Source organism: Neodiprion virginianus, chromosome 1 (genome assembly GCF_021901495.1).
Source record: "Neodiprion virginianus isolate iyNeoVirg1 chromosome 1, iyNeoVirg1.1, whole genome shotgun sequence".
NCBI lineage: Eukaryota > Metazoa > Arthropoda > Insecta > Hymenoptera > Diprionidae > Neodiprion > Neodiprion virginianus.
The window spans coordinates 31,643,135-31,659,003 of NC_060877.1; the positions used below are offsets into that span (position 1 = coordinate 31,643,135).

Sequence of the window (15,869 nt, forward strand, 5' to 3'; positions counted from 1 at the left end):
TGGACTGGGCTATTCTCGTATATAATTTATATCTATCTATAGATTCTCAGAACGCAAACAGAGTCGCCAATAAAATAAGGACCGGTCGTAAAATTTTTCAATTCTCCAACAGAACACTCCACGGATTTGCCGCTTACTTTTGCTATCTCTCACGGGATTTCTTGCCTGGTAATGAAATACCTTCGTTCTCCACCTTTGATTGATCGCAGAGATCAACAAGACGGCTCGTCTTCTGATCTTACATAGTTAAATTCATCCCCGCCGTTCAACGACGTAGAAAATATCTCGAGACAACTTGTTTGAGCTTTTCTGAGAAATAAACAATACTGATTTATTCGAAAAAAATAATAAGGTCTCTGTGCCGAATACGACTTTGTTCAACTAACTTATGAACGAGTCTTACCAAGCGAGAAAATTATGATCCATTGTCAAATGGCCAAAATGTACGGCGTAGACATTTCTGTACAGCTAAGGTCAATGTCAGAGGGTAAGAAATGGTCGCTTCTGAGTAGAGAGAACAAGGCCTGATCTCGTCGCACAAGTCTAGATTTATTTTAGCGTATATTTTACTGCTGAGAAAGACAAATCAACTCGTAATAAAAGAATATATATATATATATAAAAATGGGGCTGTATTTCTTTCGTTTATAGGGCCGAACATTTTATAGGGTTACATGGTGTAATACCTCACCCTCACCCTTACCTTGTATCATCACTAGTGTCATCGCTTGCTTCTCCTCTCCCATTTTTCTGCTCTGCTATCGGAGAGCAGCTTTGAAGTGAAGCAGGTTCGATGGTAGCGTTTTCGAAGGGGGCTTCAGAACTCCAAAAAACGATAGAAACGGGATCGATTTTCGGTTCACCGTTTGTCAATTTCCGTTCGATCCAACATTTCTCAACGTGTGCTGGGTAATCGTTGATAATTGTAACCGTTCGGTAATATCGCGGAAAATACGCTGAATCGGAAATTTTAATCGTAGTTTCCCTGCAGGGTGAAAATTTACACCGAATATGATGCTTCGGTATAACTAGGCATAGGTATAACTAATCTTTATCCAAGTTTCCCCAAGTATATTCACATTATCCACTCACCGCCGCCTCTTCAGTCCCGCTACGATAAATCAGAATTATAATTTTGTCTTATCATTACGGCTCTGCAATCTGCGTTCAAGGCCTTTTCCGTTTTATAGCTATTGCGCTCTATAACTTACAAATTGGAAATAGCTTCCTTCGATCTTGATCGATCTACGCCTACCCCACCATAAAAATTCTCTCGACATACTAGGGCGGCTCGGTAGTGGTTAAAAATTTTTCGCGAGTTTTTCGGCTTCTTTTACTACCAAAGGTAACACGGCTATTTATTCATCGGCGGCGTTGATTACCTATATTCGTACTAAAAAGCCCAGAGTTAATTACTCGGAAAACAGACTGATCACGTAGCGCCGATCCTCGTTGAAAATTCCTCGAAATATTTTGAGGAAGCGGCGGCGTTTTTTCCTCCATCAGAAAGATAAACTCACACGGAGAAAAATTACCGTCTGATTTACTACTTCTCTGGCAACATGAGGGATTATTATACGATATTTCTTCCCGAGAACTTTCCACGAATATATTTTGCATTGGGATACACATGTCCGAATGATCGGGATGCGGAGAGATTCGTAACCGGAGAGTAGATGCTTTAGTACTTCGTGGGGTAAGCGTGATATCATTACTTATTAAGCCAGTGCTAATACTTTGACCCGACGCTTGGCTGAGACAGAGTCGAGCCGGCGTGTTGTTTTTTCTGTAATTTAATCAACTTAACCTAATCTAATCAAGTCAAACGGCATGAAAATGTGAAAACATAAATTTGAAGAGGTATTTGATTTTATTCGCCAAATTGACAGGTTTGTAAATATTCAACGTTGATGCGATACTTGAGCGACATATTGACTAAAATACTCCGGTTTATTGGATTTCTTTTCCACTTCTGTCCCTCAAACTTCTCGTAATAAAATTGATCCAATCGGTTTGTATGGATTTTAGTCATTTTTTTAAAGCTTGTGAACTGATGGGTACAGTAGAGAAAAAATTTCGATGAGAAATTCGTATGCAAAGAATTCATGTAAAAAGACGAAACCGATTTAGAGGCAAGTAAAATGATTATTTTTCTAAACAAATGGAACTAGATCTAGTTATTTCCCGAAAATAATTTCAGAAGAATTTAGCAGTACCAGAAATTGAGGATACAAGGAAGAAAATAACAATAATAATAATTTGTAGCGGTTTTCCATCGATGTAACGCAATTTTTCAGACTGCTAACGCTTTTAGGTTACAGATGGTTGCCTAATGGATACGTAATTATATTTATCGTTAAAAAAAGGTCATCTCTTTTAAAGATGACTGAGTAACCGATGATGGCTAAACGAGCAGGCGAGGTGTGATTGCAATTTAGAAAGAAAAAAAATCATGGGCTGGCTCACGGTGAGCCTAAAACCACTTTTTTTGTAAAAATTGTGCCTCCAACGTTTCCCAGCCTTGCCCGCAATCTCCTCCAATTAGTCTGAGTGTACCATATTATACTTCATTCTTTGCCAGCGAAACAACAGTGACGAGGCAATGAAGAATTTTACTAAATTTCTCCGCCTGTTTGTGTAAACGAATAAAAATAGCTAAATACTTGAAAAACATCCCCTTCTTCGGAAAATGTGCAGCTGCCTAGTCGACGTGAATTTCTGCTTTAATTTAACCCAATCGTTTGAATTTTTCTAATCACGCGTTGCCGGCAACTCTACATGGCGTTCGAATCACTACATTCATAAATCTTCAATTGGTTGACATATACGAGGTATTAATGCATGCCTAACAGGCAAAGATAAACGTCGAAATGAGCTTTCGTTGCCACGCAAAGTAAGATTGATAGTTTCCGCGAGCGAATTCGCCGCTCGTATTTACTTCACTGGCGTATTGCGATTCCGATAGCGCTATCGCCAAATTGATTCAGGACTGTAGAAGGACTGTGACCTGTCCAAGCTTAACGTAGACTCCGAAGGTAGACGTCTTCTAGCTCCGAATTCGTTTCCTTAGATGTCACAAGTTTTCCGACAACCGTTCAATTTATTTTACCGCTGTCTTATCGGTAATCAGTACATCGGTACATTTTCATTAAAAATAGAAGAAATTCGTTATTTACACTTGGAGAAATGCTTAATTGTTCTATGATTGCGAGGGTGAGGCTAAAGAAAACTCGGACGTTCGTCACACCTGCGGTATCCGAATTTGCTGCCTTAAGAGTTCAAGTAATTCTGTGACTCTACATATGTATTGCAGTGCATTGATACGTTGCTTGACGTGACCATGATCGAATCATGGCATTGCAGTACTCGCAATCAGCTTATGTGTATCAACGCTGGCCGTAGTGTGATACCCGTGACAAATGTTATTTAGTGGTCCGATCGATTTCACAGATCACGAATAAAGGATTTGACACGAGAATCGCATTAAACCGGACCCCCGCATTATTTCCTCCTGTGATTGTATACGTGTTGAAATGATTGCGCCGAATATCTGCATCGTCAATGTTTATCTGAATTTTAATTATAGTAAAACTTGCTTCTATTAAGTCGAGTGGGCCTTTGGTAACTCTCTGCAGTCGAGGAGGGATTGCGAGGCCTAGAGTTTGACACTGCGATCTATAGTGAACACTAGCAAGTTGAAAAGAATTAAGAGTCAAATTACAAGTGTTACGAACTGTTAAATTTGCCGTCCAGGATTCGAATATTTATCGCTACACGTTGTAGAGATTGATCACCATCATGCGAGAACGTCGGTATCGCACGTGTCAGCTTCTGCTAAGCCTGATTACGGCGAATGTTATTTTGATGTCGCATGGCGTTCAAGGTACGAATTTATTCATTTGACATCTCATGACCGTGGTAACTGATGCCGAATTCTTCAGGTGGAAGTTATACCCCAGGTGCCCAACGCTCGGTAGTAAGAAACAGAGAGAATCCAACGAAAAATGACCGTAGGTAGCGGTACAAGTTGGTTGCAAGTGATGGCGGCTACTTAGATTATGGTCAGCAACATGGTTAATTGTTAAAACTCTTTCCGTATTTAGATGATGGGCTGAATACTAATTCGGTCCAGTGGGATAAACGGTCCTCGCGAGTAGTTGGTAGGCATGAAGGGTCGACGTTGTCACCTCTTGGAAACGACAAACCCGGAGAAATTACTATGGATCCCGAAAAGGTGGACACCGAATTCAAAACAGATGATTCAGATGGCCCGTTATCGATAGACTCTTCACCCGGGAAAGGTTCCAAAATGCAATCAACGGTACACAGAAATGGGCTTCGGCGACGTCATGGTGGCCGGTCATCATTGAACCTTGGCGACATTTATGAGCAGCTGATATCAAAACTCGAGGATATCGCCAATCAAGTATCGAGCGAGAAGTTGCCGAGTTTCGATTATCGCTCTTTGCCAAGGTCCTTGCTTGCTCTAGTCAATACGATAATAGAACCCCTTGAGCCGGCCTATCAGGTACTAGTTAAACCAGTCATTGAACCATTATCTGTCATCATCAATCCCATTGCAAGCCGCGAAGATCTAGCAGACTTCTTCGATATATTTCTTGACTACCTTGGCCCCGGGGATGAACGGTATGATAGCCTTACGGAGGCACTTAACGACGTGCTACAACCTCTCGCAACCCCTTTTGAAAAACTTGCAGATTATCTAGGTTTTCGCCCTTTAGCCAATACTGAAGAACACCCAACCACTGTTCCGCCAATTCCTGAAACGACACCCGAACCGTTAGATATTGAATTATCAGATATCGAATCGTTTCTAGAATGGGCATTTAAAACAGACCAACAACACGAAACCCACGGTCCAACCACACCTAAAAATCCGGCGAATGTGCCTATTATCTGGTACTTGAATGGTGCGCCAAACAAAAATAATACGATTATTAATCTCCAAAACCTTTTAAATCCAACGAAAAATGATGCAAAGCCGCATATACCATCCACAGACAATCTTAACGACTATCACTCAAACCCATATGATTCGGTTTCCCTGAGACCAGGTAAAAATCCGAATGAATTTCAAACTGACGACAACAACCACTTTGTGGAATTGTTGGATCCGGCAAATTATGCTCAATTAACATTGAATATTGTCACCCTTCTTCAAAAATTGACCAATCATTCAAAAATCCATCGAGATGACGTCGACTCGACGGGAATTTTCCGTGAAATTGATGGTAACTCAACATCAACTCGAAGACACCACGGACATCACATTCCAGATATCTATCGAAAGAAATCAATTGACGAAGACGGACCTCCGTCAGGACATGGAGGACATCCGCCACACTCTAGATATTCGTCTTCAAATCCAATAAAACCAGGCTCTCTGCAATCTACAGCTGATCTACTATCGCCTTACCGGAGAGCAAATTTTTACTCACCAACGTACAGGCGATCACGACATCCTGTTAAACAACACGATAGCTCTTCCAATATTCGACGAAGAAGCAGGTGAGTGTATTACCGGTGCTTACGTTTCCCGATAACCATCAGAAATTCGAAGGATTCCTCCGCCCTATTTTTAAACGTAAAAAAAGACATTACCTATTGCTTCGAGTCCTTGACAGAAGGTCGACTATTTCTATTGAAAGACACGCTACTACTACTGACCATTTGCGTGATTTTCGATGACATTTTAGAATAGTTTCTCAACGTCAATTTTACAAAGCATTTGTACACACGGTTACTTTGTCATAATCTGATTTTCTCGGAAGGCTAGAATCAAGACGGATCAAAGTGAAGGAAAATGCAGTTGTTCAATCGTTAACGAGTACTTTTTGTCCTTCAGAAATAAGTGACGAAAGTATGGTACAACGGTACAATGGTACATTGATATTCAAGTACGCTTTGCGTTTCAGGTAAACCCTTGCTTTTCTAACAATGGGCCTCGAATGATGCAGAGTACTCCAATCCTTCGGTAAAAAAGTTTGGAGGGATTCTGGATCACGAAAAACGACAACGAGGGCTGGACCGCGGATACTTGCTTGGTTATTCTTCTCTTTATATGTGAAATTAATATTTCTCTACAGTACGCGTAGGTGTTTTACTTGGTATTCAATAAATAAATCACAAAATCGCCACTTTGCTTTGTCTCATTACGTATAATATTTCCATCTCATTGCTGTGTTGATCTGAATTCATTCACTCGCATTGTATGTTAATGCTCTAATTCCTCGTTTGGGGGAGAAGAAATTTTAAATAGGTAACCTAAGTCATCCCTTTATACGCTTCTTTCCCCACCAGATCGTGAATTTCCTTGTACGACAGATATTTACCAGGGTTCATTGTTTATAAGCGATGCGAAAATTCTTCTATCGATTTATGCTTGCAATATTAATTACGATGAATGAAGATGCTGGCCTCAAATAACGTGGTTGACAATTTATAATGGAAGTTCAGGAAAATTACCTACAGGGTACAGGTTGAAATTCCTTTGACCGCGATCTCTACACTTCGCATTTATACACTAGAATACATATCACAGAGAATTCAATGTATACGTAAAAGTGAATACAAACTTCAATAAAGTGTATCCTCTGTAATTAATGCTTACTACTATGAATGGGCGTAAAAGATGACAGTGAGAAGATGACATAGAGTATGCAGTTAATTACATTCTTAAGCTTTGAAAGCACAACTTTTTAATAAAGAAACTCCTTGTATATTCCTGCAATACTTTGACTGAGTTTTTGTCTGTAATTATTCGCGAGGTGATTGCGACAATATTGCTAATTAGCGTAGAGACCTTTGCCTACAGCTAAAGAAAATAAAATTATCCTGAGCTTCTGAAATTAAAGTTTCTTCGAGGCTAAATTAATAGTCAGTTACAGCTACGTAATCGCCGGTATCAATACGGAACATCAATCAATCAATCCATTGGTACACTGTGGTTACACGGTCTTCGAAATGTTAATTATCAATCAATTACACAAATTCCGTTATAGTATGCATGTAGCCTCTATGCAAATGTTGGCGGGCTAGGCTTACCAACATTCACAGAGAGCAGCACATAATTTGCGTAACTTCAAGCGTATACAAACAAATATACCGAGCAAGCACTGCCCGATTACTTTCCCTATCAGCAAATTGTTATTTCCCGATACCACATGTTGTGCAATTTCGCGTTTCACACATGATTTATTCGTCACGTCGGGTGCACGAACCGAGCTGAAATTCACAATTAATTCTTATCGAAGCCATGAAAACAGTACCATTGGATTTTAATGCATTTGACACTTTTGATTAATTCACATCACTGGCAGAGCTGAGCTTGTTAAAGGCCAGAGTTCTTAACCAGGTCACAGTTGGACAAGCGTCTAAACAGCCGGTGTAGCGTACTGAGGAAATAAAGGAACGTTTGTGCTCTGGTTGGTGTTACTCGTCAGTATATTTTTCTTCCCACTCATGTCGTAGAAATTTCTTTGTTGTCAACTCACCGCGGAAAATGACTTTACTCAGAATTTTCCCACACCTGAGATAAGACTTGAGAGACATTAAATTCACAACACCCCTTATTTACGAACCTCTGTTATTGATGTTACCGCTTTATTTAATCTCTGTATTCTCGAAAGAACTTGTCTGCTACTACTGAGATCCAACGATTAATTGAAATCACAAATCTGTGAAATCAGGAAACTAGACGAGACTGAAGACTTGGACATACTTGAATAATTCTATCAATTTCAGAAGGCTCGAAAATGCGCAAACTTATCGGTATACTTCCAGTCTTGGTTATCCTGGTATTGGTGAAAGTCGACTCGCGGAATCACCACCATCATCGTAAGTGTACTTCTTTGACGGAAGTGATCGAGTACTGAACTCTGTTGCTTTCAAGGCTCTACAAGTGATGAAGATTCAGTATTTCACCGTTATAGTAAAATTTCTGGAGACAATAATTTTTTAACCGGTATCAGTTGCACATCCCATCTTGATTTCAGGTATCATGGGGCCGAAGAGCACGGATTACACCAATTGCCCGGCTATAGACGAGCTGCACAACTTGGAGCCGCCAGAGATTGCCGATGATGAACCCCCCGTACCGAAACCAGCTTTCTGTACAGTTATCCCTGAGGATTACTGTAAGTACACAACCAGTCCGCACGCGTACAAGCTTCATCTCGACGAGAGGCTGAGTTGGACCGAAGCTAACGAACGATGTAAAGAAGAGAATGGAAAGTTGGTGATAATTGAGAATGGAGCGCAGTACGATATTGTACGTTTCATGGGGAGATATTATTTAGGCAGAGGAATTATCCACTTCCATATTGGATTCAAGCGCGAGTCGGTCGAATATCCGTGGGTTACAATCAACGGTGAGTTGATCAGTATTTGAAGTACGTAATTCCAAGGATTCATTCACACGTTTTTTTCTTCGCCTTTCTTTCCCGTTGTAGGCCATAGGCTGCCGTTTGTAAAATGGGCGGCTGGTGAGCCCAACAACTATGGCGTCGGTGAACACTGCGGTGCCTACATGGCAGTTTACAACAAAACTAATGGTTTCAATGACGTTGCTTGCAGGCAGCGGTTTTATTTCATGTGCGAAATAAAAGTCGAGCCCAAATGCGAATAACATTCTGCAGTACAAATTGAACAGGCTGTTATTACATTGATAATAATTGTGTTTTAATATTTAAAAAATTTATTTATACACTCCCGATTAATCTGTCACAAAAACTGTACTATTAGTTGTACGAACAATTTGGTTGCCAGTGATAAGGCACGGGCTGAGGACACGTGTCCTTTCCATCTTGAAAAACGGAATGGCCGGCATCTCACATACAAGAGCGTGTGATTAAAATATACTGATATAATCGGAGTCGATTTTTCATTTTCGAATACTCAACCAACAATGACAAGTTCATAACAGCGACTGAAGCTTCCGCTTTCGGTTATAAAAATATCCTGCAAAGTCTTGAACCACCTAATCTGGACTATACCAAATCTCCGTCCGGTCAAATAACACCCACATGTCCCATGAACCATACCGAAAGTAAAGATTAATTTCTGGCATCATAAATACCGAATAAACTCGAGATTCATCAAATTCTCTGGTGTAATCTATTAAATTTATTTCACCGTTTAGGCCGAAGAGTTATTGATTGCTGCCGATAATATTTTGTAGAGACGTACACTATTGAATTTCAAATTTTACAGTGAAGAATGAAAGCTTGTTTTCTATACGCCGTAAAATCTACTTACAGCTTCCTGTTAATGGTACGAATAATTTAAGCAAGGCGGTTAATTTGTGACATTCATTTTCCCCGATTAATACATTGATATTTGTTTCACATTTGAGTGTTATTTGATCCAGGTATAAAGCAGGTGTAATCAATTCATCGGTGAAAATTGCTTGTCACCCGGAGATTGCGGTGATCAATACTTTGATGTCACCTGTCTTCACTGATTGTGAGACAAACTCGATAAATATACGTGTCAGAGCTGGTCATCGTTATACTCGTAGAATCCTTGCCGGTCGAAGTGATATTTGCGGGTGAAAATCGACCGGGATACATTCGTTTGCCTACCGTGCAAACGTTCGCTTGATGAGTTTAATTAAAACATGTAATTACGTACAATGTGCTTTCGTACTGTTGCATACAGGGGCATCAATTTCGTGAAATTAAACGTCCGTTATGCTCTAGAAAATATCGTGATCACGAGTCGTTTTTCCACAAAGACAAATAATTCGAGCCATTGATTTCGCGTCCTTATTAATGAGGGTTAGCATATGCCAGTTATATACCAATATCAAATTTATTAAACTCTGTACCGAGTCGAGCACTGCGATTCAATGCTGAACTTTTCCAATAGCTGTCGCAAACCGTAACGAGTAGAAATTTAGTTTCCAGTGAAGAATTTTCCTGCTTTTTTTTCTCACAGTCAAATAATTGACACTGCCCGCGAAACTTCTTCCTCATAATTTTTGGATAGCAAAGCGTCACAAGTTCAACAACTTTGACTTCGAAAAAAGAAAAAAGAAAAAAACTTAGGGCAAAAGTTTCGCTTTCACGATGTCTTATATCGTTAGCTGAAGTTGTACTCATTTCTGATCACAGCGGGGCCCCGAGATAAAGTGATGAAAACTTGTCACCGGAAAAAAAAACTGCAATGACAGATTTATCATCCGAGGGAACAAGTCTCGGAAAGAGATGATGTTGGGGTTTATGGGATCCTAAAATTCCTGTTGGCTTGGTAGCGGTATGAAAATACAGCCGGAAAGCATAAATTTTCTCATCGAGTATAGGCCAAGTTATGTTGATCGTACTTATCTGATCATCGGGGGGTCGGAAGAGTGATAATACACTGCAAGCGTTAGGGACGGAATATTTCGCGCCTGTCAAACTAAGTTATTAAAGTGGGAGGGGATGATTGGTGGATGTGAAATGATGACGGCAAAGTGACCGATATTTGCGAGCCTGAACCACCGAGCCATCGATTCTCTCTGTCAAGGCATCCGGAAACCCGTGAGATACGGAGTGACCTCATCCCGAGAACTAAAATATCGTAGGATGTCAGCCTGATCGAATAACGTACCGTTAAAGAGTGAAATTACACTCGCTGTAAGACTGAGCCACTTTCATTTTGCTGCGTTGCGTCTTCGTATGTATTGTTTTATACACGTATGTATCGTTTTCTGTACCTCTAATAATGGACACATGTCAAGAATCCTCGAGTATAGGTACATAGTTTACCTAAAAATAGGGAATTCAATTTTTTCCTTAAAAATTGATAAAACGCGAATGCGATATAACCAATATAACAGAACCGTAAAGATCAAAGAACGCCGCTTTTCCCCGCAGAGGCGTACCTACTTTGCGTAGATGGAAATTCTCGAAGTCAATCGAAACATAAGCGAAAGAAATCTACCTTTTCAGCCCGCGTGTCGATAGGCGTAAAGAATAAGACTCCGTGTGATATGAAATATGATTTCAATTCGAAGTGAAATGCGCGTTTCAATCTCGTGAAGAAAAAGAAAAACGTATGGCAGGTAATCTGCTTTGTCAAAAATTTATTCCCGCAGTACGTCGAGGGAGCTCTCGATACATTCCGTTCCATAGAAGTCCTGTTGATACAACAGCTCGAGGTGGATGAAACTTTTCGACCAACACTCAGGAGGAATACATTTGTCCATCGAATCGAGATTAGAACGTTCTCTTGCGGGTTGTTCGACCCATCCACCCTCCTATCTACGTGACCTCTGCAAACACTTTTTAGAATAATCTTTCTATCGGCGGCCTTTGAACCAACATTTCCGCTAAGCCCTTCAGATGTGAACCGATGCTCCCGTAGGATAACAATTTATATTTTCGTTATTGTCGAACAGATTTTCAACATAAATTCGTTCCGCGGATGGCTACCCACTTGGGTCGAAACGGGAACAAGATTTGTTTCGTACCTTTTTGACCTTCATTTTCAAGAATACTACCTTCTTCAACATACTGATCTCAATCATTAGCAGTCATCGCCATCAACTTTTACAACAATTTGTACCGTTCCGATTGACACTGTGAAGCTCGTGCCGCCTAAGACCTGGAGAATCGATTTTTGAAACTCTGCCGTTTCTCTTCTCTTCGGTGATGAACGAGCTGTTCCAGCGCTACGAATTTCGACGTACTTTTCCGGGCTGCACGGAGAATTAAATTTTTTACGGAATGCGTGAACGGCATGAAACAGACACGCGCCTCGTTATCCTTTTTAGCTCATCCGTCTTTCCACATTAACTCCAAGAGTTTTCTCGAACCCCGAGAGAGTGCAGCTGGCTGTGTCGTTAAAGCCAGGGTACATTTCAACTAACGAATCATTACGGAACCACGGCAATCCTACCAACTTCCGGATGTTAATTGAACGCGATTAACGTCTAACTCTCAGGTAAATTCACTCGATTGCAATCTCCTCTAGTCAATTTGTAGTCCCCTGCACATGACGTACCTACAACACATTCTTCTCTATGGCACAGACGACGCTATTCCAACTTATCGACGTATAATACGTATCTTTATAAGTCCGCTGGTTAAGGGGATAAAAATATCTGGGATGTCGCTGCGCTTCGTTGCTCACGGCGATTATATGCATGCGTGCATATCGCACGACTTTTACGGAAGTATTCCAATCGCGTAGCGAATATTTGCACCTGCTTCATTCAGGTGTGCAAAAAAGTTCTAGAAAAGTTTTATACTATTCCTATCATGTTTTCTGCCTCCCTGCTGTTCAGCCTGCGGCCCCGAGGTTCGAGGAAAGGCCGGAAATTTTTGCCTGCCCAGCAGTTCGAGCTACGGTTCGGCGAAAGGGTGCTTCGGTTATAGATATTGCTGTCGCGAAATTCGCAACTGCTGACAGCGTCCGATATATATGTGTATGTATATAGACATAAACTCAACGACGGCAAAATTTCCAGTACAGGCCGACGGAAAAACAGTTTCAATAGACGGTGTAACGGAACGTTTTGTTAGCGTATTGAATTCGCTGTATGAAATAATTCAGGTGTTGCAAAAATTCCATAAAAGTCCAGTAGTAACAAGAAAACAAAGAAAAGCAAAAAGAAACATATCGCGGAAATATTTGCCCACGTTACAATCCATGGAATATGCCGTGGAATGTCGACGGATGAAAAAAACATTATTTCTAGTAAGTATACTGTAATTCTTTCTAAAATATGCGTGCGATTGATGCATAATTTTAAGAAATTTGAATCTCATGTACAATAATTACTCACGCCGTATCGGCTCTTTGGAAATGTTTATTTACACAACAAATTACGACAAGCTGGTTCGAGGCGCCGAAGAGGATCGAATACATAGGCCGAATACAATGGCGATGGACGCGGGCACGGTGCGCATCGTGCATCGATAAAAGCCTGATTATATGGAGGGGTAGTATTCGCTAGGGAAATAGGGTAGCGAGTCCGTATGACCAAAGTCGCGGAAAACGATTTGCAGGGTGATAGAGAAGTACTAAAAGTGCAGGGATTAAATGGCCGAGGATAATGAGTGAAGAGTTCGGGAATGCGATTCCCCGAACAACCGAATTGGGAATTGTGCAGGAACTTCCAGGGTCTCCGGAGGCGAACGTGATTCAACGGTTTTTTTTTCCTAACCCTCTCCTTTTTTCTTGGACTCTCAATTTTTCAAACCGTGCGATCTCGTTCCACTCGCCATTTCGCCGCCGCTTAATTTCTCTACTTCATTGTACTTCCGGGTTAATTAAACTCCCCGGATTCAGACCGATACGTTCAACTCGTACCCACGTGTATACTCATTTCCAACGAATCACCCGACATCGTGGGATTCTTTCGTCCATTTTCGTTTCCAGTACGCGACCGCCAACCGTGATTTCGACCGTTCACCCGACGCGTGGATTCTTTGACCTCCGACCTCGAATCTTTGCTGGTGTAAGGGAACAACCGCAATTCCCCAGCTTCGACACACCTCGGTGCTTCGAATGCTTTGATCGACGCTTGACGCATGTGATTACCACATCGGTTGTCTTGGCACTGATCAGGGGCAGACCCAATACCACCATCACACCCTGCAGGGTTGTATTAATATGCAGGAGACCGATCAGCCGCGTCGTTGTCCTTAGTCAATACCGAAAACCTTTAAATAAGTCGTCAGAGCCTTGCGTTAAATGCGGGATTGGGACTCGAACGATTCACTCATGGCACTCACGGGAGCTGCAAAGAAGTTTGGGAGATCCGGAACGGATTACGCATATGCAAATTTCGGTATGAGGAAGGATGGGGATGGGGAATGATGGTGTATATATCACGTTATACGGAACCCTTCGGGGCAGAATTTGAGAAATCAAATCGCAACCGCGTTCGCGTGACGTGCAGATACTTTTTTCTTCCTTGTCAATTGAAACGTGAAAAGCTCTTGAGATACGACCTAGATATCTTCGAGCACTGAGAAAAATCGCAACGTTCTACACTCTGCATCATAGACGTCCACGTTACTGCATCGGAAGATATGCAGAACGCAGATAGAACCTTGATTCTGGTACTAAAGATGCCATTGTTGATCACGGGAATATTCCGTCACCTTCAAGCGACGAAAATTTCGCACATGTTCGGTTGTTTAATGTAGAACGAATCGGGAAGGGATATCTGTCAAGATTTATCACCCGAATCGAGACTTAGCATCGAGGAATACGTGAATTAGATAGATCTTACATTCCATAATGGTCAACATAATAAGGTGACGATTGATTCTCATTGTATAGTAAGGAAAGATGATCGCTCAAAGTAGAATTTTATCGAACAAATTTCATTTGGATTGACTCTGATGACTGGACGCAATTGTAACTATGATTGTAATTTGGTAATTGTCTTTGACAAAGTCGATGAAAATTTCATCAAATTCCGGAGGTAAGCGGCGTAAGAAACTTAAGGAAATTGGAAAAAGAAATATAAATACTAACTGACGATTGACATCCGCATTCTGCAGGCATTTCCAATGAAAATTCACTCTCACTGTTTTCTTAATCATTAAAAGGGTGAAAAAACGTTTGTTGAAGTACAACACTCGGCGACAACATGACGACGAATTCCCCTTCGATGACGCGCGAATTACCTACTATCCCGCAGTCACGGCGTACGTTGGGATTGACGATGAACACTTTTTCCCCTCTGTTAAAGTTGCCTGTTTGAGTTTCGTATTATACGCTTTGTATATTCTATCGGAACGAAGAATAAACAGGCAAAGGTGCCTGTGCGGTGACGAGCGTTTCACAGATATCAAATAAATGAATAATCATTACGTCACGAGTCCTGCGTATTGTTATTTATGGTGAAAATATAAAGTTATAAACATTCGCACAGGCCAAGGTTGAATTTTTTCAGTTTGAGACACGCCGAGACATAACCTGACATTTTTTATAGGTTCACAGGTTGATTTCAATCATACGTCGTTAGTCGTTTGAATACGAAATAAACGGCGTACAATTATACGTGTATATATATATATAATTATATATATGTATTATATATGTACTATACGACCAATATGGTATATGGCGACCAATCGCATCTGCGTGGATGAAGGCACATTTCTCGTTAGCGATTTAAATGAATCGTGGATCGTTTGTGGAACAAGAATTGAAGATACGGTGAGAAGATGCAATTTATCAACTGAACAGAGCAAGACGAGATAAATGCCATTGATAAAGAAGGAATTCCATTTAGTTTCCGCTCCGCCTCGCCCTGCGAGGATGGCTTGAAATTAGGTTCATAGCCGCGGGTTTTATGTACAATTGCGGCTAATAAAAAGAAATAAGGATAAAATTGCTGGGATAATATCCTGCAATATGCTTGCTCGTAAATGCGAATATTTTCGCGAAATCTTAAAAACCTCTTGCGAAACGGTTGAAGAATCACGAGACTGACAAAGGTGCTTCGTTTCCGAAGTACCGAAACTTCTCGAGATCCGAGAAACCGTCGAAGTTCTGGCTGGTTGATCCTTTGATAAATCGACATAAGTCGGACTGTAATTGTGGCAAAGACGTTTCGCAAATCTCGAAACAAACAAATTACCACCTGCGTAATTCCCGGTCTATACCGTTTACCATTTCGGCTTATTGATCGCTTTAATCACCTCTTTGTGCCGAAAATGAAGGCAATACGCCGTTCGAGATTATGAGGGGTAAGCAGGAGATGATACGATTACATACCTCGGCATGCGTTCTTTGGTTATGAAAATAATCCCAAGGTTTTTCCTCCCATTGTCTCCTCGGTTAATAGGAACAATGATCTCTTGATAGCCGTACGGAGTATTTCATACAACTACGTTGCGTTAATC

At 41.0% G+C, this 15,869-nt stretch overlaps 3 protein-coding genes across 12 annotated transcripts in view; 2 read left to right on the forward strand and 1 right to left on the reverse strand.

Moving 5' to 3' along the window:
* Positions 1 to 15,869, reverse strand: part of LOC124307303 (neuropeptide CCHamide-2 receptor-like) — a 113,983-nt gene that overhangs the window by 28,277 nt on the left and 69,837 nt on the right. The window lies entirely within an intron of this gene.
* Positions 3,612 to 6,158, forward strand: LOC124307246 (uncharacterized). Its single transcript, XM_046768767.1, has 4 exons — positions 3,612 to 3,883; positions 3,942 to 4,010; positions 4,104 to 5,529; positions 5,937 to 6,158. The coding sequence occupies exons 1-4, from the start codon at positions 3,799 to 3,801 to the stop codon at positions 5,938 to 5,940; spliced, it is 1,584 nt and encodes a 527-aa protein (XP_046624723.1). The 5' UTR covers positions 3,612 to 3,798; the 3' UTR covers positions 5,941 to 6,158.
* LOC124307398 (macrophage mannose receptor 1-like) lies at positions 7,299 to 8,893 on the forward strand. Of its 2 annotated transcripts, none has more exons than XM_046769042.1 (4): positions 7,299 to 7,445; positions 7,765 to 7,857; positions 8,016 to 8,390; positions 8,472 to 8,893. In XM_046769042.1, exons 2-4 carry the CDS (start codon positions 7,776 to 7,778, stop codon positions 8,645 to 8,647), a joined length of 633 nt encoding a protein of 210 aa, XP_046624998.1. In that variant the 5' UTR covers positions 7,299 to 7,445; positions 7,765 to 7,775; the 3' UTR covers positions 8,648 to 8,893. The 2 variants fall into 2 exon arrangements, with proteins under 2 accessions (XP_046624998.1, XP_046625006.1); XM_046769050.1 differs by having other exon boundaries at positions 7,315 to 7,458.